This window comes from Prinia subflava, chromosome 4 (genome assembly GCF_021018805.1).
Source record: "Prinia subflava isolate CZ2003 ecotype Zambia chromosome 4, Cam_Psub_1.2, whole genome shotgun sequence".
Classification (NCBI taxonomy): Eukaryota; Metazoa; Chordata; class Aves; order Passeriformes; family Cisticolidae; genus Prinia; species Prinia subflava.
The window spans coordinates 37,999,951-38,024,719 of NC_086250.1; the positions used below are offsets into that span (position 1 = coordinate 37,999,951).

General features: G+C 37.7%; 1 protein-coding gene across 4 annotated transcripts; it reads right to left on the reverse strand.

Moving 5' to 3' along the window:
* Positions 1-2,428: 2,428 nt before the first annotated feature.
* Positions 2,429-23,950, reverse strand: TMEM19 (transmembrane protein 19). 4 transcript variants are annotated; one of them, XM_063396453.1, is made up of 9 exons: positions 23,734-23,950; positions 17,812-18,101; positions 16,432-16,473; positions 13,176-13,326; positions 10,426-10,539; positions 8,867-9,004; positions 8,305-8,559; positions 7,046-7,255; positions 2,429-4,290 (listed from the first exon to the last, which is right to left on the reverse strand). In XM_063396453.1, exons 2-9 carry the CDS (start codon positions 17,833-17,835, stop codon positions 4,127-4,129), a joined length of 1,098 nt encoding a protein of 365 aa, XP_063252523.1. In that variant the 5' UTR covers positions 17,836-18,101; positions 23,734-23,950; the 3' UTR covers positions 2,429-4,126. The 4 variants fall into 4 exon arrangements, with proteins under 4 accessions (XP_063252523.1, XP_063252525.1, XP_063252522.1 ...); XM_063396455.1 differs by lacking the exon at positions 17,812-18,101 and having other exon boundaries at positions 23,734-23,949; XM_063396452.1 differs by lacking the exons at positions 16,432-16,473; positions 17,812-18,101; positions 23,734-23,950 and adding an exon at positions 13,577-14,200.
* Positions 23,951-24,769: the final 819 nt, after the last annotated feature.

Sequence of the window (24,769 nt, forward strand, 5' to 3'; positions counted from 1 at the left end):
GTGCAAACAAGTTATGCAAGGCTTCCCAGGTGACTCAGCAGGTCCAGTCGGGTAGCTCCCTGCAAACACTCAGTTGTTTCCATACTGGTGGTATTCTCCTTTCCTCAGCATGGGTCAGGCTGGTTCTTCCACATTTCACTTAATCCAGTCTTCACTTCTTGAATCTCACCTGGATTAGCAAACACTTGTCCTTGCTCTAAAACAGCAAATCCCAGAACAGCACAGAGCAAGCAATGCTGCTGGGTAGTCTGCTATAGAAAGATACATTTATTATGAAGATATTTTCAAAATGATAAAGTGTATGACACTTGCTTCATACCATCAGTCAGCCACCAAATGTTTCCTGATCAGAAATCAGAACTTTCCTGTTCATCTGCCTTAGTGTGTTTCAAGGAAAACTCTGACATATAAGAATGAGGTAGAGTGCCCATCACCAAAGGTTTTCAAAATGTGATTGGACAGATTGGTTATTTCTAGATAATCCAACCAAAGATCCCTTTACCACAAAAGGTTGAACCAGATGATCTCTCAAAAGTCTCTTCCAACCTGGGCTGTTCTGTGATTCTATGGTTTAATTAGTGGTTGTAGTGGGAAGATATTCAAATTGACTTTGGGGGAGGAACGTTGTAGAAAAGCTATTGAGTTTTCCTGGCGGAATTTCTTCAGTTGGAATCAAGTTTTACAGACTTGGGGATACTCAAGCACAAGCTGCCATTTACTCAGTAGCTTTGTTGCCACATTTCTGTATTCATCCTCATTTGGTATTGGCATTAATATTTACTGAGGGAGGCTGCAGGCTCGGGAGTGCTGCAGGGATCCACATAGTCTGAGTGAATTCATGTACCTTCTTTGATTTATGCATTACAACAGGCCCATAATTGTATCCCAGAGCTGCACCTCATCCCCCAACAGAAGCAGTATTTAAATTGAAAATTATTATCTAGTTATAGCAATAGCCAGAAGCAGAGACTGTAACATACCTACAAAGCTTTAAGGGAATAAATTTCCTGTAAAACAGGTTAACTCCTGCTTGAAGAAAAGCAATTTAATGGCAATTTAAAATGTTAGATAATGAAATGTAAAGAAAAGGCTGTGTGGGGACCAAAGTACTGCTGGAAGAAATGCAGGGAAAACAAATCCTACTTACAAATCTGTGATACCCTGTCCTAACAGATTGTAATGTGAACAGTGCCCAAGTTTGTTCTGTAAAATACCAAAAGTATTTAATGACATTTCAGCCCCTTATTGCCAGACAAAGTCAGTCTGCAGAATCAGCTTGTCCTCAATACTCAAGAGGCGGTATACCCCCTCTGTTCTTTATACCACTTTATTCTGCTGTCTCAGGAAATTGTGTAATGATGGACCACTCAAATGCAGCATGTGCAGACTCAAGACAATCTGCAGCTCTAACAATAAAATAGAAGTTAAAAAAAAACAGATACTGGTGACTCTGATACCAGTATACTTCAACAATCATGGCACCAAGTCTGGGTGAGACGTGGCTGAAGATTTCTCGTATGCAATTATGTCAAAATTTGACTTAGATGTCTATCACATCTACCAGCCAAGCCAAGCATGAGGACCTGTAACTAATAATTATAACTGCTTCAATTAAAAAGTTTTTGAGTGTATTGTCTTGGTGCTGTGGAAATATTGATACCACTTAATTATGAATGCAAAATCAGTGACAGAAGATATACTAGGGGTACTGATGGTTCTGAAGCTAAAGAATAATTCAAGTGTTTAAAGAATGGAATGAAATGTTAACTGAAGTAAAATATTTTGCAATTTCAAATCTATCAGCTTCCTGGTTTTCTCTTAACTCCCCTTTTTTCTTTTTACTTCCTGCATTTCCTGTTTCTCCATGTAGCACTTGGATGGGTGGTATCTTTGTCTGCTGCTTTGTGAGCCCAGAAAGTGCTCCTAGTGACCCATATCAATATACAGGCAGTTTGTCACATTTTGCAACTTCTCCCCTATATCCCCTGCTCCAGCCTCCACCTTTTCCCAAAGCTTGTCAGTTTACAGCTACTAAGTCGTTAAGTGTAACAATATTTGCCTAAGGTATACTCAATATACCCGAAGCTAACGCTGTCCTTTTCAAAGTTTAAGTGTGCTCAAATGTTTCTGTATACTGGAAAACTATGAGTGGAAATTTCAAAAGCAATTCAAGTGTCATCTCTAAGACATGACAAAAAAAAATATCCAAAATAATGGCCTTTGAAGATGTTAACTACAGGAGTTCAGTCAAATCACATTCGTTCATATGATCACAGATCAAAGCATTTCATGCTGCTCTGAATATTAAATCAGATGTCTTCTCACTGTGGTAAGCTGGTTTTCAAATGAACTCATAAAAAATAGTGAAAAAGCTGACCATATCCATTTCAGTGGCTGAAAGTACACTTCACTTCAGGAAACAAAAGCATAAGAAAACAAGGCATTTAATTGAGAAAAAAAAAGTATCTTACAAAAATTTTATCTTGCTCAATTCTAGAACCCACAACAGTATCAAAAAATCATACAAGATAACTAATACAGTCTTTATTTAGAAGCAGCCTAAGTCCAAACAGTGCATAAAATTCCCAAGTGTTTATTGTTACAGTTTAAGTGCATATGTTACTTCCATAGTTTTGTGCCCTTCCACAGGAACAGACATAGAGCAGCTACAAAATCTGTTCTTTTCAGAAAGCTTTCACTGCTTTGAAATCTCGTCTTTGTTATTGGGTAATACAGTGAAGTAGTTCCAGTAATGAATTCCAGATTTGTATAGATTTCAAAAGAGTAAACTCAGTACGGAAGGTGTTAAAAGTTTTTTAGTATTCCCATAAAAGGCGACAAAATAAAAAAGTCAATTGAATTAAGACAGGCAATATACACAAGACACTTGTAGAAAGAACAGATGTTCAATAGAAAATATTCATATCTCTCTACCAATAAAAGAAAAAGCTTTTCATAAGTTAAAAGTAAGGGCCCACACTTCTGAATATCAACAGTGAGAGGTTATTATGAGGGTATCGCTAAAGTTTAAATACAATCTGTACTGGCTACATTACTTCTGCAGCTTTTGCAAATGAATGATGGAAGACACTCCTAACACAGGAGACTGAGCATCAAAAATGTAATTTCTATTTTTAAATGGTTTATAAGTGTGATTTCCCCCATTTGCTACAAGGATAACATCTGTACTTTCTTTGGCTGAGGCCACCATCTCTAAATTGAAGCCCCAAACAAAATGGAAAACATCTCCACTGTTGAAAAATAACCAAGGAGTATAGTTTGGTTAGAATGCCAAACACTATGGAACACTTCCATGCTTATAGAAAAAAGCATTCTCTTTCTAAAGAGATGAATGTGAATTCACAACTGTCAATCTTTAATTTAAAATTATTTGGTAAGTACCATAGTATTGACAAATCTTCATAAATATCATTATCTTTGAAATTAAGATGTCAAAAAAGCATAGAGAAATTATTATTCTTACTGGAACAGCTAGTGAGTTTCTACTTTAAATTTAGATTTTTGCTTCAAATGTTATGTGTGGATCATCACTTTTAATAAACCTATTCTCAGGGAAGTGGAGATAGTATCAGGCAACAAGGCTGAATTCTCTGTTCCCCGCCCAAATACCTTCAAAAAGACCTTACAAACCATAGATAATGAGAAATACCAGAATTCACTCACTTCACCCATGTCACCATTGCCTATGTAAAGCTGTGGTGTATTTTGTGTCTAGCTTGGACAGTAGCACAAGGCTCCATCACACTGATTGATGTGGATTAGACTTCTATTTCCAGCTTCTTGCCCTTCCAGATGCTGGAAACTGGAGAGAATAGACACCAATACTTCAGCTCCATAAATGGAGGATAAATTAAGGAATTAAGTGCTTCACCTCAGCTGGCAATGACCTACACCCACCTGAGGAGCAGCGAGAGCATTATTGACAAAGCACCTTCCTGAGAGATGCTGATTGCCACATGAAGTTTACAGCCTTAAATTGAGATGGAAAGTCCTTCGGCTCTCTGAATGTTTCAGATCCATCTCTGAAAGAGAGTTCAACTGGAACTCTGAGTCTCTGAGCAAGACTGAACATAAATTAATTGCATGCAGAAAACCTTAAACCATTTCAACCCCTTGGCCAGAAAAACCAAGCCGTGCCTGGAAGCACCAGAGCAATGATTATAGAAGAAAAAAGATTTACGGCGTTGTTGTCTAATATAGGTTTTCCAGATATGTGCTTGGAGTCTTTTGTTTGGTGGTTAACAACCATGCCAATTGTCTGGTCAAAACCTGGAAAAAGATAAAAACTTCATTTTACAAAGCCAACCAAGATGAAGAGAAACTTAGTAACCAAGTATATACACCTTCTAAAATTTATTTTACTGTAACAGTGTTAAATCTCTGAAAGAAGACATCATAGACTAAACTAAATTAACAGTCAGTTTAATTTGGTACCTTCAAAGAATGAGGTATAAATGCAATACTTAGAAGTCACTTGTTTTGAGAAGTTACACTTCTGTCAAATCATCTCTCTTTTTGTAATTTCACAGCAAAGAAAGGAATGAAACAAGCTAAATCAGAAGAGGAAAAAGCATCACTCTAAAGCAAAGGATGCTGTTTTGAACAGAAACCACTTATTGGCAACACGTTTTCCGGCAAGAAGATGTATTTGTTTTAAAAGGAAAATTATGGAAACAACATTATTATTTAATCTGACAGAAAACAAGCTCCTTATGAAGGCTGAATTTATAAATTCTATTTACACAGCAATTTTATACTACCAGCAGCTGGAGTTCTTTCTGTGGTAATTTCTTGCTTTGCCTCTGTATTATCAATACTTTAATATTGTGCTTTATTAGCTATTACTGTACAGACACCATTATCCTGTTTTGTCCAGCTGCCCCATTCTGTATGCTGATAAGAGCACACCAATCTAGAATGCTTCATTTTAACTCACACTGTAGTGAAGTGCAACTGGGTATGTGCACGTGCACACATTCAAGTTTGGAACATTCCAAACTAAATCAGTGTATTTTATATTATTATTTTTTTCTTCTTAGATTTGACTATCTGTCAACAGTCACAACCTGGAAATTTCAAAGAAACCTGCTGCTTTACTAAAAAAAAAAATTCTGCACCTCAAACAAAACTTAAAAAAACCCGAATACAAACCTCCTTGGCAGGTATATAGTTAGTAATACTGTTTTGAAACATACATTTAAACCTGGCCTTAAATAATGCAAAAGAGATACAGAAAAATCAAATTTAAGTCTAATAGTTTAACTCTCAACACTTGCTATGTTTTAGAGAGTAGTACTTTTTTTGAGGAAAAACTGGAAATAAAAGTAGGTAAAGTAACAGTTTTGTTACTTTTAAAAGTTTAGCTCTGTTATTTACAGAATAGGTATAGGCTGATAACATGGGCAAATTTGAATCTTATTCTGCACAGCTATTCAAAGTTTTAATTAATAACTGTACAGGCAGTGGTGAATTTTCTTTCAGAAACACTGGGTATCACAGGATATACCAAATCTAGGAATATTACCAAAAGGTAAAACACTGACAGAAAGGATTAGCAGCATACTGTTTCCAAAAAAAAACCATACAGAATTCTTTATTCCCACTGCCATATGTATTGTTTTTCAAGATGCTGAAGAGACTAGAGCATTCCTTCTGACTTCACACTGAAAAGGGACTGAAAAAATGGGCTGAAGGAGAGACAAAAATGAGCAGCACAGTTTTGCCTGTATCACATCACATCACATATATACCACAGTATGGATGTTCAACATAGTATACATACTCCAGCAAGGCTTATGAATTTGTAAAAGAAATGTGAAACTGGCATACTGGCCCTGCTGCAGCTAAAAAGGCAGGTTGCTGAGCATGGAAAAGATACATGAAATGAAGAAAAAATAGATGCTGATAAATGCAGGAATGCATTAGCTAGGTTTACTCCATTCTCTTAATGTGTCTGCCTCATTAGGAGCTTGAAACATTGTCTGAGTGCATTAGTTTCTTGTTTGGGACAGAAACATCTAAAAATTCATCAAATAGTTAAATACTCCACTGTATTTTGAACTTTTATGGAATTAAAAGGAACAGAGCATAAAAAATGCTGTATAGCCAAACCCAGCGCATCAACGACAGTCTGTAGGTCTCGTGTAATGGCAGACCTAAAGGACTTGTGTCTCTCAGGCAGTTCATCTGCACATTCACACTTTCACTTCCAATTAATAAGTACACCAACAATGAAACTTGGAAACTTAAGTTCTCTCTGTAAACAAGCTGTTAAACACAACAGTGTCAGATGTGATTTCCAAGCAATTTTGAAACATAAGATGTTTCAAAGTTTACAGCTTAGCCTAATGGTTGTCTGTAGTGTTTATTCACAGGCAATGATCCTTTGGGGCAATGAGTAAACACTGAAATAATTTAGAACCAGCCAGTCAACATTTTTTAAAAAAAAATGCATATTGTTTTTTTATTTAAAGTCACAGCTAGTTTGTGATAAGCTTAACTTGTAGGAAACGGTGCTCTGTATTATACAGCTTCTACAGGAAGCAGTGAAAAAAACTGGAAGGTAAACTATTGCTCAGATTTTCTTATTTAGTTCTGAAATTTGTGCCCATTGCTAAGACTTCAGAGTTAGGAATGGACCTTCTGCAGTGACAACTTAATCCAAGTAAATGGATAAAATTAAGCTGACATTTTTTCTTATAAAATGCTGCCATAGTTAGACACATAGAAAAGGAGAGGCCAGCAACTTCTTCTTCCAAGGTAACTTGTTGGATATCTCTGTCTCTTTCAGTCATCAACAAGACAATAAGCTACAATAAACAAATCGAAATGTGGAAAAGGACCAACCATCCTTGCTCCTTTTCCTTACTATGTCCATTACTTTTGCTCCCTTTGTCCTTTATGCCGCTATTTCTGTATTCTTTCCATTTAAAAATCACATCCTCAGCCATTTTTTATGTTTAAGTCCAATTTTAGGTCACATTGGGCAAAAGGGAGGGGGGAAAGAGAAGAAGAAGACTCTTACCACTGTATTGCATCGTAGCCCCCAAATACGAATCAACAACTGATCCCAGCAGGCCAGCTGCTGCACCAAACACAATAATGGGCCATTGCGGAGCGGATATTTCCAGATCAGTCACAAAAATCAGTTGAGTTAGAAAGTAGGCTATACCTACTGTCATGCCTCCAAGCAAACTTGAGATCAGGCCCACTAAAGTAACTGCTCCATTAGTACCTAAACCAAATAAAATGTAGCTGATTTACAAACTAGTTTTAAAAGACTTGTATTGATTGAAATGTTTTACATGAAATCAAAATTGTCCATAGTGATCTTCTCCCCTTACATCCACAAGGCTCTGCTACTGCAGCTTTTTACAATTCCCATTATGCTGTTGAGCAGCTTAACCTGTACCATTACTGCCTGTTACTCCTCCTTTTCTGTCTCTAGGGCTAGTTCTTGAGAAATATTCACCAGCATTAAATTAAATTAAACTAGACAGCACACCTCTCAGTCACCTGGTGTTTGCTCTGCGTGGTGGTGGGCTAATAAAAGATGTGATCAAAAAAAACAGACTTTGAGATGTGAATATTAAAGCCATGGCCTCTTTCAGAAGTAGTATACTAAGACATGTTTCACCAACACATTTAAAAATAAAAGAACCAAATCCATAGACTTGGATAGCTCATTGAATAAAATCTGGAGAATATGAAGAAAAATACTCCCTTGCATTTAACTTCTATCCAACAAGATGTGTACCTCTGATAAATTTGCCAGCAAGACTCAAAAAAGGCATACTGCTTTAAAGCAGCAATGACATCCACCATGGAGACAATGTTTGACAGACAGAAAGTTCACTTTATTCACCCTTGGTAGGTTTTTAAAGGAAATCAGTGATATATTTAACAAGTGAATTTTCTGTAGTGTCTCTGTTGAGTACATATGTATTCTACTGATTGAAATAATGCCTGAAAAATATCAGTTGATAACTTATATTCTTCACCTTAGCAATATAAACTCTTTTACTATTGTCAGAGATTAGAAGTGACAGCATTCAGAATGATTTTAGCTCCATGGCTGCTATGCTCATGCTTCTCATCAACAAGATGCAGAAGAAACACAGTTGACTATATTCCATTTCAGAAAATGCATCCCTGGTAAATTTTGTAATCCCAGATTTCTGATATTTCTTTTTCTATGTCTTTCTTGGAACTTTTCAAGTTTGATGCATAATTCAAAACAGATCAACAATGTATTAAGAACATGTAAAAGAGGCAACACCTTACCTACTGGAACCTGTTCCCAGGTTGTTATCAATCTTGGTTTGCTTTTACTCAGAACACTACCAATCTCTGAAGCCCATGTATCACCAGCAGAGCATGCCAAAGCTCCCAAAAGGGATAAGCACATCCATGATGCTGTGTATTCCTTTGAGAAGTCAATAGGAATTTCACCTGGTCCATTTTCTATCATATATAAGAGAGCCAGCTCAGTAGGAACACCACCATTACAGAATACCTGAACCCAATTCCTCTGTCCACCTGAAGTATAAAAGCTGAATTTTAGTTATTTCAGGCAACAGCATGAGACACGAGCAAAATAACGCGTACATAACGTTAGATTTAAAATGACACACATTCAAAACAGAAACTGTATGGCAATTTATTAAAAACAACAGAAGAAAAAGCAAAGTGGCTGGCTAATATTCACAGGGATAGGGTCGAGGGGAGTCTCAACAGTGTTCCCTATTCTAGATGTTACATCTCATTTGACCCTTTGAAGGGAACAAGAACATGCAGTATTTATTCTACACACGGGATCTGAAAGAATTCAAGTATTTTGGCTTACCTTCTTTGTATTCTGAATCTATTTGCTTCTTTATATTTTTTTTCCACTTAGTAAGTTTTGAAGAAGTAACAAAAAATACAAACAAAGAAGAGAAGAAACTGTAATTTGCAACTGTAAGGATAAATCCAACCACCAGTCCTATGAAGAAAAAAGAAGTATATAAAGTTCCTTCATGTAACAATGGTTGCTTTGCAAAGCAATTAAGTATTTTGAATTTTCTGAATATGATGAGTATCTTCCTGATAAACCTAAGACAAACATGCAATAAGAGATTCTATTGCCAAATTACTAATTTTATTGTAACTGATGATGGATGTGATTTTTAAGATCTTTTGCCACAAATCAGTAATACCATGCAAAAATAAAAGAAAAGCAATTAAACTCCTAGAATCCAAAGAATGTATAATTGAAATTCAAGTACTCTGCCTGAAGAATATTATTACTTTTATAAGGCGCAAATGCGGTTGTGCCTCTATCAGCAAGTTTATCATCAGTTTGGGTATCAAATCCCACATCCAAGGTCTTTAAGATAACCTGTAAAACCTTCCTCCATATCTTAGCAGATGCTACTTCTCTATTCTTTTCTTTCTTTTCTTTTTTAGTTTCTGATTTTTATTCCACCTCTTTATTTCTGTAATTTTTTAGAGTATTTCATCTCCTTGATGCAATTCATTTTTATGTCCCTGTTCAGAGCAGAGGCCTAATTTCACTCCTCATCATGAGATTACAATTCTAAAGGACTGAAAGAAAAATGGGTGCATTTAAGAGCAAGCGCCGGTATAAATTGGCTTGCAGAGCTGTTAAAAGGTCAGAACAGAAAAGCCAAAAAGATTTTTGTCAGTGTAGAAAATGCTTCCCTTAACTCTCACAGACATTAGATTTGCAAAATGGGTGACATGGATTTGAAGGATTTGAGGCTCTGTTTTACTCCACTGAACATCAATTCAGACCATGTCACAAGACAAGGGTGAATCACCTCACCCAGAAACGTTGCATCAAATTTCAATAAACACTATCATACACTACGCTGGGCTTTTTATCATGTGGTCTAGAAAAACATTTCAGAAATAGTCTTGCGTTCTTAGTGAAGTACAATTTTCTTATTTTTGCCAGGCCAAAAAATGCTTAGAACTGCTTCTATTACAGAAAGGAGAACCATAAGAAAGGAGAACTGATTTCCCACCAAGCAGGAAGGCTGCTGACAAGATCAGTTTAGGGTCTTTCTTTACCACTGCCTCTGCCATTTCTTTGTTTCTCTGTGAATCCTTCTGTATGTTAAACCAAACTATGTGATTTAACTGCATACTGTACTGAAGTTCAAAAGAATCTTCTAGGTTTATATAAACATAATAATATTAATTAAATCAATTACAAACAGTAGCCCAGAATTAACTTGACTATTTAAACAGGCATGAAGAAAAAAACCCAGTATGAATTTGAGGTATATATGCTTACACTTATATTTTATTATAATAGAACTAGGTAAAGTCTTAAACTGCAAACAAGCAAAAGGGCCTTTAATTTACTAAATGTTTAGCTTAAGTCTGAGAAAAACATACCTCCTAATGCACCACTGCGATCAAGACTCTTTTTCTTAAAACCCTGTGTAGCAATCATTAGTGGAACCAAGACTGAAAAAAGCCAGCGCCATGGAGAAATGGGTCGTAAAGTACCTGATAAAGCAAATAACAGAGTCACAGATGATTGTAATTGAGCCTTTTTTATGTCTTCGTGTCTGAGAGGTCATTATTTCCTAGTATATACTTAAATTTAAATCCTAATAGAGATTTAACTTTTTATCCTTCAGAAGAAAGATATTTATATGGACAGAAGAACAATATATCTGTAATTATCTGCTCAATTTTTCTACCCAGCTATCAAAAGAAAATATATTTCATGAACTAAAATTAATGACCCAAAAATAGCAAAATGTGAAAAGAAATAAATATGGTGATATTTTCCATTCTAAAAGACATTAATGAACTTCAAAAACTAACATCTGAATTTACTGTGACAAAATTCCACTACCAAAAAAAGACAAGCAAGACAGTCTGCTAGGTGAAAGCAGTGTGACCACTTTATGAAACATCAGCCCTTTCACCTCTTCTGACCCTGATGTAAGGCTCTTTAAAATTACTTTGAGCTGATGACTATCTTAGCAAGATTTGAAGTGACAGTTTTAGTTTGAAAAAGCCACAAATTTCTAAAAGCTAAAGCCAATAGTTAATGTACATTTTGAAATAATAAAAAAAAAATCTTGATAAGTTATTTATTACATCTCCTATGCAAATACAAGACATCACAAATCCTGCATTAAAGTAAGTCTCAATCTTGTAAAAGAAAGATTTCAGACAGGCACAGAGGCTTGTCTTGCCAGAAAGCTAAAGAAGACAGTTTTCAACAAGAACTTTTCTGTCATCAGTACCCCAACCTTTGCACAAACACAGGCTCCCTGGTGCAAAGCAGGACAAACATGTCTGTGAAATCAGAGTAAAACACTCACTGCAACGTAGAGATTCACAAGAAAAAAAATTCTCTTCTGTGTACTGAAAAGCCCCAAAGCCATAGTAAGTGAGCAAGGGGGTCTTGCAGCCCAGGGCTGAGTCAGAAATTCAGAATACAAGCACCAGCTGTGTATGAAGAGCCCTCCAGTGTTGTAGCATGGTATTGCTTATCACAAACCAAGCAGCTCTTAGTGCAAACTTGAGTGTAAGCAGCACTGGAACACAAAGGGGTTCCTTTTGCTTGGTTAACAAACAGAATTTTCATCTCTTCAGGGTCCTTTTTATACTAACCTTTTTGGATTTCCTTGTAGGAGAGGAAAGTATTTGTATTAAATTACTACTAAATGTAAGCAGTTAAGACTCAGATAGGATCTATAATAAAACAATGAATGTGTTCTTCGACACTCTGGCTTCACTAACATCTGGCCCACCGTTTGGTGCTTAAGAATTACTATAAACTGTCTATATGCTTCATTCACCTCCTTGAAAAGCCAAGGTCTTTCCACAGTCTCAGGCAAATGAACAACAGAAGTTTTATGTCTTTCTTGTTCCATAACCATTCATACAAAAAGGAGGATTTGTCCACAGTCTTCTCCTTTCTACCAGGCTCTATCCTGATTCACCTGATCCCAGGCCTCTCCGGGCTATACTGTAAATTCCAAATCACACAAGAGAATAGGGACTAGAATATCCTAATTGTCAGAAAAGCTATACCTTTAGAGAGCAGACATACATAAATGAAATTGCATGTTTAAATCCAACTTGGGTAGCTACAAACGACACAAATAAAAGCAGGTTGTGAAGCCTGCTTCTGCATACCTTCTAAACATCTGGCATCTCACTACAAGCCAAAGTAGAAGTATCCAGACAACACAGATTTAATGCTGTACCAGAACTAACCCATCCAAAAACCTGAAGCACTGAAAAACACTGAGCAGAGACATGCAACTGCCTCTACAAAAGTCACCTTACACTGGTGGGGTATTTATTACAGCTTCTTCTGGATCCAGGGTGACACTAGGCAGTTGAAGGTGTTCATACTGCATCCCTAGGCACTTTCAGCAATACTGCAATGACACTGGAGCCCTCCCTGCATCAAACCGGCTGGGGTCTGAATGATAAGTCTTTACCAGTCTTGGAAACAGGCTTAAACTGATACTGCAGGCTGTACCAGCTGCTTTTGCACACTGCTGTAAGAACGGTCCTAGAGCTGAAAAGAGAGACTACGAAGAGGACTCGTGTCCCTGCAACTACACACAACTAAGTCACACCCAGCCTGAGCAGAACTCTGAGCTGACAGCACAACCCAAGCCAGCCACTCCATGCACACAGCCCTGTCTTCTTACACCATTTCCCGTTTCACTGTTCCTCGACGGAGAAAGTCTTTCTGCACGCCCTGTTCTGCACTTTGAAGATGTTGCTGATTCCTAAAACTATTTTGAATGCTGGCGCATTCCTCCCGTGCTGTCACGTACTTTCCCTGATATAGGAAGATCTCTGTCAGCTCGGTCTTCCTTTCCACGTTTAATTTTTATTTGCTTTCTTTCGGAGAAAGAAATCACAAAGGACACCAACATTTTCAATTGTATGTGATCCCTGGGCGGAGCTGCAAAGCCAGCGGCTGTCAGCATCTTCTGAACCACTATCACCTACTGTGACAAGGTGAGGTTATCAGCTCTACTGACGAAGGAAGGGGCTGTGTGTACACCCCCCTCTCCCCATTTTTGTCTCCTGACCAGAGGGGTCATGGAGAGGGTTCGCCCGTGGCCGTGCCACGCCAGCCTCTCCCCGGCCTTTGGACTCACCGTAGTACGTACTCGCAGTCATGGACACGATCCAGAACACTAGCGAAATACAAATGAGCAAGTTCAGGATGACCATATTCGCCATCATCTTGAGGTATTCTCTGAAGGAATCCTCCGGGTAATATGACATGGGAAGCAAGAAGGACAACACCTGATGGGAAAACACAAGGCGCATGGCATCAGCGACACCGCCACCACTTCCTTCTCCTCCTCCTTCGCCTCCCGCCCGGCCGAAGCCGCGGCCGGGCCCGGCCCGCACCTCCCTCGGGGAGCTGCCGGGATGCACCGAGGCGCTCATGGAGAGGCTGCTGCGGCCGCCCGGCCGGCCCGCCCCGGCTGCGCTGCGCGGCGCTGGGCGGCCGGAGGCGCTCGCACCTCCCGGCCCCGGCCCCGACACCGACCTGCTCCCCGCGGCCGCCCCGCGCATGCTCCGCCGGCCGCCGCGCGGGCCCGCCCGCGCCTGCGCCGCGCCGAGGGCGGGGGCGCCGCGGCCGGGCCGCGCTCAGCGCGGGGCTCGCACCGCCCTGCGGCTGCCGGGGCAGCGTCCCTCCGACACACGCTGCCAGCGGAGATCCGGTTTGCGAAATAAACCTGGAACGACACGCCTGGGAAAGGCATGAAGTCTGTGGATAATTAGTGAGACCAGTGAGTACCTGGATGAGGTTTGAAACTTGTCGGAGCACTTGGAAGTTCATTAACAGCAGAAGAAAGAGACTTGAAACGTTTCCTAAAGTTGACTTGGGATGAAAACATGCCAAACCTGCCTGGTGGCTTTTCTTGGGGCACGTCAGAATGGCTCCCAAAACACTCGGGTTGTAAATAAGCAGATACCAGCTACGGGACGGACTGCACAGCTCCCCTTTCCACACATTAGAGTCTGTGTCAACAACGCACAGAAAGAGGTGAAACTTCACAGCTTTTCAAAAACCCACTGTTTGAGGCAGCAGCCTCCAAATAAAGGAGAAATAAACGAAACTTCAGGCATCCCAGGAGATAATGCTGAATAAGCACTTGTTCAGTGGAATGTAGACCAAAACCTTCAAGTTGTACAGCTGAGTCACCTCATGAACATCAATGACCTCAGGTGCTTTTATCTCATGGACATGTAGCAGCAGCAGAACAGAATGTTTATCTAAGTATTCAGCGAGAGACAGGGTAATACAAAAAAGGACAGTAAAAGATCTTTCATATACAACTACAGAAGTAGTTTTTAAAGCTAGAAAATTAAAGTGAGCAATCTTAATTTAAAAGATGATAATTTCCATACTGAATTTAGGAATATTTCTGGCACCCGTTTATTTTTGAGGCATGCTCCTGTATTTTTCATTCAGCATCTGGAGCAGGTTTCTATCAAGGTGTGAACACAGTCCGCGTGTTCTTTTTCTCTCAGAAAAAGAACATGATTCTTTTCTCTCATAAACTTGGATATATTTTCATGTTGAAAACATTGAAATTATTTGTGAAAAAAATACTCAGTTATGACTCAGAGCTCCTTCTTCAGATGTTATCTAAGCTAAGAAACTTAGTCCCTAAAGATTTACAGATATCTGGTTTTGGCTGAAGAAAGTACAGGCTAAAGTTAATACTTGGGTGCTTACAATGTGTTTTCCAGAGGCTAAAATTAATACGTGGATGCTTACAATATATTTTCTCCAGGCAATTAGAGACAAAATCTGGAACAGGTTACTTAGACAAAGCTTTATCTTATTTTCTGCCATACTTATTGGTAACAAATACTGGCACCCAAACACCCAAAATTTATCTCAAGTAGAGATACCTAAAACAGTAACACTAATGTAGGAGTACTGATTTTTGTAAATCTAGTTTTCCTTCTTACCTCCCAAATTTGCATTAAATATCCACCTGAGGTCTGAATTTGAGATCTAAGAATCAGGGACTCAGTAGCTGGGCTGCCTTGTAAGAATAAGACACTTTTCAAGAATAGCACTGACATGACATTGCTTAGGTTCTTCTCCCAGAATCTAACTAGCTGAGATTTTCAACCAGAACAAGATCAACTGTACTTAAACTGGTGGCTGAACAAGCAGCTGCTTGTTCTGGTATAACCAACTCCCATAAGCTTACTCATTCAAATACATCCTTAACTGTAATAAATTGTTTTATTTAATTTACTGCTTACTTTTTGTTTTCTAAACTGTAACAGACTGAAACTGGAATTTCTGCTGGAGAAAAAAATGCTCCTGTAGGAATCCTAGAGCCCTGGCTGTTACCTGTGGTTCTGTAACACTGTGGGGCTATGGTTAATGGTAACACGTTTGTGTGAAGAGGGGCAGGTTTGTGGAGCTCTAAAGGACTCTTCAGCTTCCTTCATAGGTCCCATACCCATGTGAGGTAGCACTTGACACTAATTTAGGGACATGCCAGACTATTGCACTGGTTTATCTACACACCTTGCATCTTGGCTTAAAGCCAAAGGTGCTGCTGCTGGAGTTTACCTGAGCAAGAACAGCAACAGGGAGCACAGCTCTGCCCCTGGTGTGAGAAAGGTGGTTCTGGTCAGGAAATGTCTAACAAACACTGCATGAAAAATGTTGGCTTTGACTCCTTTTTCAGCCCAGAGTCTTTTGTTAAATGTGGTTTCATACATCCCTCTTCCAGTGTTTCTGATTGACAACAAATTTTCCTGCAGTAGCTTGGTAGACATTACCTGTTACAAGTAGATTAGAAAACAAGAAAGGCATGCAAAATTAGACTTTTCTGCATTTGGAAGAAGTAGCTACAGTTTTGAAAGTAATGTCTGCAACAGTTCTGTAATTGCCCTATATATTGTGTTTAAACTCCTCTTTTCTAGATGCTGCCCTTTTCTTTTTCACTAGGTCCTGTAATAATGATAATAATAATAACTCCAATACCAATTTTAATTAGTAAAAGCTGGGTTTTAAGAAAACTTAAATTGCTGTCTAGATGCTTACAATATTGTGAATACAGAATGAATGTATTTAAAAAGCCATCCTGAATGAGTCAGAAAAGCATTATGTTTATTTAACACATGCAATACATTAATTTCATAATGAGTTTTTACTTATAAACCTCCCCCCATTCCTTATTCACACCTAGTAGTAGTGAGAAGCTTGAGAATTTAAAAAAAATCAAGTAACAGTTGCTTATGACAAATAGACCTGAAAGCTTTTCCCCACACTTTCCCATCCAAATTCATACGTGGAATAAGAAAAGTATTGGAATTATATTTGGGATTATAAACTACCCAATATTTAGAAGAAGAGTTTCTTCTTACCTTGTACCAAATATATAGGATGCAAAGCACAGCCAGTGCAGTCTAGGAGAAAAAAAAGTTTCATTTAATAAGAGGCAGGAATGTGAGATGATTAAAAGCAGTGCAACAGAAAGAAGATAATAACATGTTACTGTACACAACATGCTACTAGCTCTTTTACACTCATTCTTTTCCTAGGAATTTAGTAGATTTGCCATAATACAGCATACCAATTCTAAATTTTTATGACGTTTTTAAAAATAGATTTTTTGCCTTTTTTTGTATCTCTGAGATAGAACTTTCAATTTCTCTTCACTGCTTAAGACATTATTCATATTTATGCTTGATAGAATGCATTATGAATAATATAGCTTGAAAGTTAAATACTAATTTAAACATCTTTTCTTCTCCGTTGACATTTTTTTTCCTCAATAACCAAAAACTGATTGAAGACAAAATACTGTTCAATACATCAATTTATAAATCTGTAAAGATTATTAACATTGTATTAAGTACAGCTGTTCACAAGGGCCTTGAATAATAATCACACTCTTAGAAAAGACAACATAGTAAGCTGTAAAATTTTATGCTGATAGTATATTTAGATAGCTACAGAAAACAAAAGGGGAAAAGTTATACTGCAGGAAGGGAAAAGTAATACTGCAGATAAATATTCATCTTAAGTAGAGCATTGATAATTATTAGTTGCCTGTGAAAATACCGAACAAATTGCAAACAGTAATTTTCATACCGAAGGAGTTGCTCTACAGATGAATTCCTAACATTTTTGAGGCAGTTAAGATGTCAGTGCTTAACACTAGAGCAAAAGTATTCATACCAGCATATGGATTGTGGTCTATAAAGTGGCAAGTGAAGAATAAATATCCAAATCACTTACCAAAAAACAGCAGAACCTAGAATGAAGCTTTAAGTATTAAATTTATTAAATATATGTGGATAGCCTTTCTCTTTATGTTAAATGAATTTATCCAAGGACAATGACACCAATTAAATTTATTCATAGTACCCTAATTGTTCTTTTTTCCAGTCATTTATTACAAATGACCCACCTCTTTACTATGTGTTTATGCGGTGTTTTTCTACTTTATCAAGTAATTCAGGAAAGAACCAACATACTGAAAGTAGCATGTGCTCCAGATTGTGATATCTCTAGTATATTTGCATTTTACAGATGAGGAAGTTAAAGAATTAAACTAGAGTGCAAAAATAAATCAATGAAAAAAAAATAGAATTCAGCAGTGGCTAATTCAGTAATGGAGAAGGGTAACAGTAAGCAAGGCAGGTAAAGATCTAACAGGATCTAAAGATCTGTGCACAAGGAATGACCATCTTCAGTCACAGACTTGCCAACATGGTAAAGGGGCTTTAAAGTAAAGTTACCAGGGGAGAAGAGCTTCCTTTCATCCCAGTCCCATTGGTTTGATGCCAGTGCCCCCGCAAGAGATGCCCAGAACCTGGAGGAGGATCATAGCGATGTCTAAAGATTTTTAGCTTCTTTATATAGCTGTAGATTCGTAGATGTTAGTATGTAGCTGTATAGTTTGTAGCACTTTCTTACACTTTAGAACAGCAGTTACCCTTTCTCACACATCATGTCACATTCTTGAAATGCTGTTTGGTCTTATTTTCAAGGAAAAGGACTTCAAGGACATCTTGTTTTGCACCAGCACCTGGGAGACATAACAAGATACAGGGCTAAGAACCCTTTGGAGGGACTCCAGTGGGGCAGGTCCAAGGGTGGTTCAACAGGGCAACCAGTCTCCCATTGGATGGACTAGCTAGATATACTAATTAGTTAAACTTATAAGAATTGTGAAAATTTGATGTTGCGTGTGCACGTAGGGCTAATCTATGCACCTAAAAGCTTTCATTAAAAGACTGCTCTTTATGTTATCCATTCTAACATTGTTCAGAAAGTTTTTCTTTTCATTTTAGGCAACAATAGGTCAGCAGGAGAGCACCTGAAGAGCAGCACAAAGGAATTCCAGCCACTCCAGCCAGTGAGTTGGCTTCATCGGGGTGGGGGGAGGAGGGTCCAACTTCAATGATTGTATGTGAACACACACAGCATGGGGAGTAAACAACAGGAGTTAGAGATGTGGATATGCCTGCAGGGCCACACTCTAACTGGAACCATGGAGACACGGTGGGTGGCTCCTGTGACTGGTGTTCAAATGGAAGGATGCAGACTCTCAGACATACCAGAAGGATGCATCTCTTAGCGACAGATAAAAGCACCCTCACATTCATAAGCCCTCACCTTCCTGAGGGACTTCAACCATAACAATATCTGTTGGAAGGATAGCAAAGCAGGCCATAAGCAATACAGGAGATTCCTGAAGTGTGTTGATAACTTCCTTCTCCAAGTGACACAGAAGCCAAAAGGAGAGGTTCTTTGCTGGTCCTTTTTCTCACCAACAAGGAGGGACTGCTGCAGCACACGATGCTCAAGGGCATCTTTGGCTGCCAGTGACCACGGAATGGTGGCTTTCAAGATACTTAGGGCAGCAAAGAGGGTGCAGAGCCAGCTCACTCACCTGGACTTCAGGAGAGGAGACTGGTCTCTTCAGGAGTCTGCTTGGTAGAGTACCACTGACTAGCATCAGAGATGCATCTCTGCTGTATGATGTAGGGGATAGTCTGTGCAGAATTATGGCTATGCAGAGAACAGGATTGGCTGGCTTTTAGATTGAGATAACTTTTAAATGATTCAGAATCATTAAGTTACATTTTTATCCTGTGAAAACTCATGTCCTCTGTCGCTGTTTGCTACACTCAAATGACTACACGCTGAGACTTGGAAGTTGTGAGAGAAAGCAGAGCAGAGAAATCTGCCTTTTGTTTATTACATGCTCTTATACACTTTAAGAAAGGTGACCATGGATTGGAGAGTGGAATCCCCACCTCTCAACCACATTGGTCAAAAGGACTGTCAAACAACCTCTCCTGTCTTTGGAGAAGAATGTGAAAATAGTAGTAATATTTACAAAACATTATTTCCTGTTTACATGAAAGAGCATGAGAAAGTGAGAACTTCTACTGTAATATGAACACTCAGAAAACTAGGAAATCTCATGGTGAAAGTCCTCTACATCTGCCACAGCAAGTAGGTGTAACTTGGCATACATAATGATTCAAATCAGCAGTTTATCTTGTTTAGACAGACTGAGAAGCAGTGATGGAACTATGCACATATATATTTTTCCAACAATGGTCATAAATTTTACAGCCTTGTTGGGGTTTAAACCTAGTTGGCAACTAAGAACCCCACAGTCACTCACTTATCTCCTCCCCACCCTAATGGAATGGGGAGGAGAATCAAAAGCAATACTTGCGGGTTGAGATAAGAACAGTTTAATAATTGAAATAAAGAAAAAAAAAAGAAGTATGTGATAATAACGATAATTAAAAGGAAAAACAAATTATGAACAAAGCAATTGCTCACCATCTGCTGACTGATGTCAGACACCATCCCTGAACCCCAGTTAGCCTCCCTCACAGGTAACTCCCTCACTTTATGCAACAAGGCAGGATGGTCTATGGCCTGGAGTATCCCTTTTGCCAGTTCAGGTAAGCTGTCCAAGCTATGCTCCCTCACAGCTGTTTTGTGTTTTCTTGTTCTTGTTTGGATTTTTGTGGGGTTTTTGTTTGGTTGGTTGTTTGGGTTTTGTTTCTGTTATGGTGGGGGTTTTTTGGTTTTTTGTTTGTTTGTGGGTTTTGTTTGTTTCTTTGTTTTGGTGGGGGGTTTTTTGTTTGTTTGTTTGGCTGGGCTTTTTTGGGTTTTGTTTTGTGGGGTTTTTTTGGTTGTGTACCATCTCACTGTCAGAGCACAAGACCAAGAAAGTCCTTGGATAAACACAACTTAGCAACAACCAAAACACCAGGATGTTATCAGCATTATTCTCATACCAAAACCAAAACAGCAATGTACCAGCTACCAAGAAAAAATTAACTCTATCCCAGCCTAGACCAGGACAGATCTTCGGCTCAAGAACTCTGTCACATTTACTTTTATGTTGTTTAGCAGACAATTCTGATAAATACTTGTTGCATATAGGTAAAAAAAACCCTATAAAAGAAAAGCCTTATAAATCATGGCTTAGGCTTGTTACTTTGGCTAAGTGCAGCTGGATTAATAGCTAGCCTGTTAATTCCCATGAAAAAGAATTAGAAGAATAAGAATCAGTTAGCACAACAATCTATCCTTGTAAAAAAGCCATTTGCACCTGTAAAAACAGGAACTCTATCCCATGAGAATCCGCAAAGAAAATACGTAAACACCTGTGGAGAGAGAGTCTTAGCACATACACACACAAGCATCTTCTAACCACTTAATTGAGTGGCAAGAAAGTTACTAACCAATTAAACACGATGTCTTTGAAAACTGTATAAAAATGGGATGTAACATTAAAGATTGGCTTTTCCTGCATGAAGAAACAAGAATCCCCTCTGTTTATACTGCAACAAATACTGCTAAAGATTTAAGATTGCTAACTTCCATTGTGGTTAAAATAATTTGTAAGAGATACTGGGAGGTGAGGGCATCAACCAAAGCTCCATCTAGGTATGGAATAAAATCTTAATAAAAAAATGTTGCCTTCAGGTTGTTAGTGACCAGGCCTGGATTCTTACAAGCTTGCCAAGCATTTTTAAATTTTTATTTTGTTAGAAAAAATTTGGTTTTGTTAATCTTGTTAATCAAGATTGAATTTAACGAGCTCAAAAAGAGATGTCTGACTGCAGACATGAAATATATCAATGAGTTGGAAATCACTGGGCATATAGAAGACCAATGCTTACTAGTCTTGACTTGCCAGAACCAAGCAGAACAAGGATGGAAATTTGATTTACTATTTTTATCTGACTATTCCAATCAGCAGTCTAATGGATTTTCTAGGGGATGTCTGTATGACAAGAGTTTTGTTTGCATTCTGTACTGAGTTTAGAAGCTTTCCAACAACAACAACAACAAAACCAAAACAACAAACACAAACCCACAAAAACCTCTAACAAAAACCAAGCAAACAAAACCCAAAAAATCATTTACAAGTGGTATGTTTTGATATTAGCTCAGCAGCACTTAGCAAAAGGAAAAAAATATTGTATTCCTAAACATTTCTTCCTAATAAAGAAATGACGTGAACAGGCTATCAAGTCCAACTATTTGTTTCATGTTTCCTTGCAGAGGTTCAAAACACAGACCACACTGTGAGTCACTGGAAGCTGAAGAGCAATGGAAACGTGTGGCTCATTTCAAAAATAATCTCCTTAATGGGGTGGTAAATCATGCTTTCTTTGAACAATGGCTCAAATACCAAAATACTGTATCTATATAAATAGTTTTTGAGACTTTTCAAGCAGTTGCTCATAATGTCTTTATCTGCATCTGAAATAAAAGGGCTGTTAGAAGGGTAAACTCTGCCAGTGTAATCAGTGGGTCATAGTGTATGACTTTGTATCTTCCCCACTGCCTTTTGCCAACATTGTTTTCAGTTGCTCTAAGCTATAGTGACTCCAGTTCTCTGCCGTTTCCATGTGAAGAGAATGGGATGCTTTTGTAACAAAACAGACTTCATGCATTCTGATGTGAACCCTTTGTGGCTGTGCTATGCTGCAATGCCATGCAAGTCAGGGAAGATGTGGTGATAGATACAATGTGAGGATTGACCCAAAAACTCAAGGGAGATGATATCAACACCATCAAATGGATTAATGAAACCATGTGATGAATACTGATGGTCTCCTGGTAGTTCTGATAGGAGAAATACAGTAACCATCTCTTCACTTCATCTACTATTGAACATAGTCCTCATTTATGTCTGTTTCAGTTAATTAAGATTGGAGATACAGTAGAGGTTACTGCATATGTACTTAATTCAGTTCTGACTAGGGAAGTATAGAAAAATAGTTGTCACACCTCTTTTCTGCAGTTATATTTCTTGGTTTACATTTATAATCCATTATATCCATTCTACTAAAGCATGTAAAATGCCTCTTAAATCACCTTCAGCTTTATTTCATCTTTTTATGTTACTAAAAGCATGGAATAGTTGAAAGTATAAAAATTAATATGAATATTAGAACCAAATAAAGGCACTATTAGTGTTACATTATGGCTGGGTGTTATATGCACAAGCATCAGCTATGAAGACAGCTTAAATACTGAGATTATTTAGTTTCTCTGAATTAGCAACAAGTACTTTACGTTTCTATAACATTTAATCATAAGAAGTTAAAAAACTTCACAAATGGGCAAATTTTAAGGAAGAGAAGTAATATTGCTCAATGCCTTGTTCCAGATCACATGAAAAACTTAACAACAGCAACATAAAACCCGATGATCTGCCATTTTTTAATATATAGTGAAACATTTTATTAAACATTTTATTAAAATTTGTAAAAGTCACCTTGAGCCCTGAGCAGAGTCTCTGGATCCTGTAATAAGATAAATTATAAAATCATTCTTCAACTGTTACCCATATAACTACCAAAGAAGTTATAAGGAAAGTTCATAAAGGAAATATCCAGCTGTGGGCTGATTGCAAATTCAAATCCACAGCACAGTGGGACTTTCCACATTTAATACAATGTAGAAATCTTGTATTGATTTAGTCTTGTGCCACAGAAGACCCTACCATTTAGTAGAAACCTATTAAAATTTACTATGGACAGCAGTGGTGCCTTATGTTTTTGCAGAGAATTATTTTTCTTACATATACTGCAGCAATTATTATTAAGTTTATAATATAAATTTAAACTCACAATTCTTAGATTTACTGTAGATTGTAAATTTGTATTTGTAAGGTTGTATCTGAAAAATTATATATTGTGTCTTACCTGGGTAAATGTTCAGTTTTTTGTTGAACAAGATAAATATCTCTCAGAGAGATAAATGCCAAGTGCACTACAGATTTAGCTGTATTTTGCAGATAGACAAAAGCAGCAAGTACTCTGTGATCAATAAACTGAATTTTGGGAAATCTACTTTTTAGTAAAGAATGAATTTTGTATCATTGAATACTTATTAAATCAAAAATTATGTCATGCAAATACAATATTTTGACTTTGGCAGTACAGAATTTTGGTCCTGGTTTTCACAGGACAAATACCCACACATCCAACTTCAAACACTGCTATGGAACTGAAGAACTTTTCCATTTAGAAACTGGATAATTAAGTATGAAATGTGAAAATATCCTGGAAAACTAAAACTACAGGATAAGGAATAAGGAAGGAAAGTTTTACCAAAAAGAAGCGGCTATAACAACACATGTTCAAAAGTTAAGCAGAAATATCCCTTACCTTTTTATCTTCAGTCCAGATTCAGCAGAACTGGTGCAGAAAAAGTATTTCAAAAGTTAGATGAGTTTAAGTGCTATGAGAAAGAATTGCAGATTCCCAATGTCTTCAGCAACTGAAGTTTCTCATCAGAAAGACTATTGCATTATTTGCCGTGACAATTTATTCCCATTCTTTCAGTCAACAGCAGTAAAATGATGCCACAGAAATCATTCTGTCCCAAACCAGATTAAAAATGGAGAAATCAAGACGTTAACAAACAGGGTGGAGCCCAACCCACTCTTCTCATGCCAAAACAGCATCAATTAAAGATTTATTTTCTTGTTCTCCTGACTTCAGAGATCCACCCAGTGTCAGAAATTGGTACTGAAGTCCCAGAACATCCTGTCACTGTACACAACACTCTAAGGTAGCATAAGGTTTTAATTTATGAAAAAAAAAGTTTTGACAAGCTGTAGGGGGACAGAAGCACCTCCCTCATCTGTGAAAGGAATCTGCATTTATGCCTTATTTTTGTTTTTCTCATAACAAACAGAAAACTTAGTGCTTTGCTTTTCAAGATATGAAATTCTTCAGTTTTTTGATGTCTACGGCATCACAATAACAACAGGAGGTTATCTTCCAGCTGCCAAGTCCTGCAAATCATTTATTTTTTCTTGATGGCATTGACATTTGTAATATGGATGCAGAAATGAGAATGACTAGGATTCAAACAAAATCTTCTCAGAAGAAATCTCCATAAATAAATACGAAGTGAACATTTTTAACATCCATTATTATTTTAGTAGAATGGCTCATGACTTTTTAAAAATATATTTTGCAGCCTTTTGTCTTGAGACTTTACCAACCTGCTTTTATGTTAATTATTTGAGACTTGCACCTGTAAATATATCCAACTGTCTGGAATTCATCTTATATGTTTAATTTCTCCTATGTAAGACACAGATTTAGGTGTAAGCCTTAGGCATGCTGGACCTGGTTTTTTTTTTTCCTTCCCCTAAAAATTCAAACCCAAAAGAACATTTGTCAAAGGCTGTGA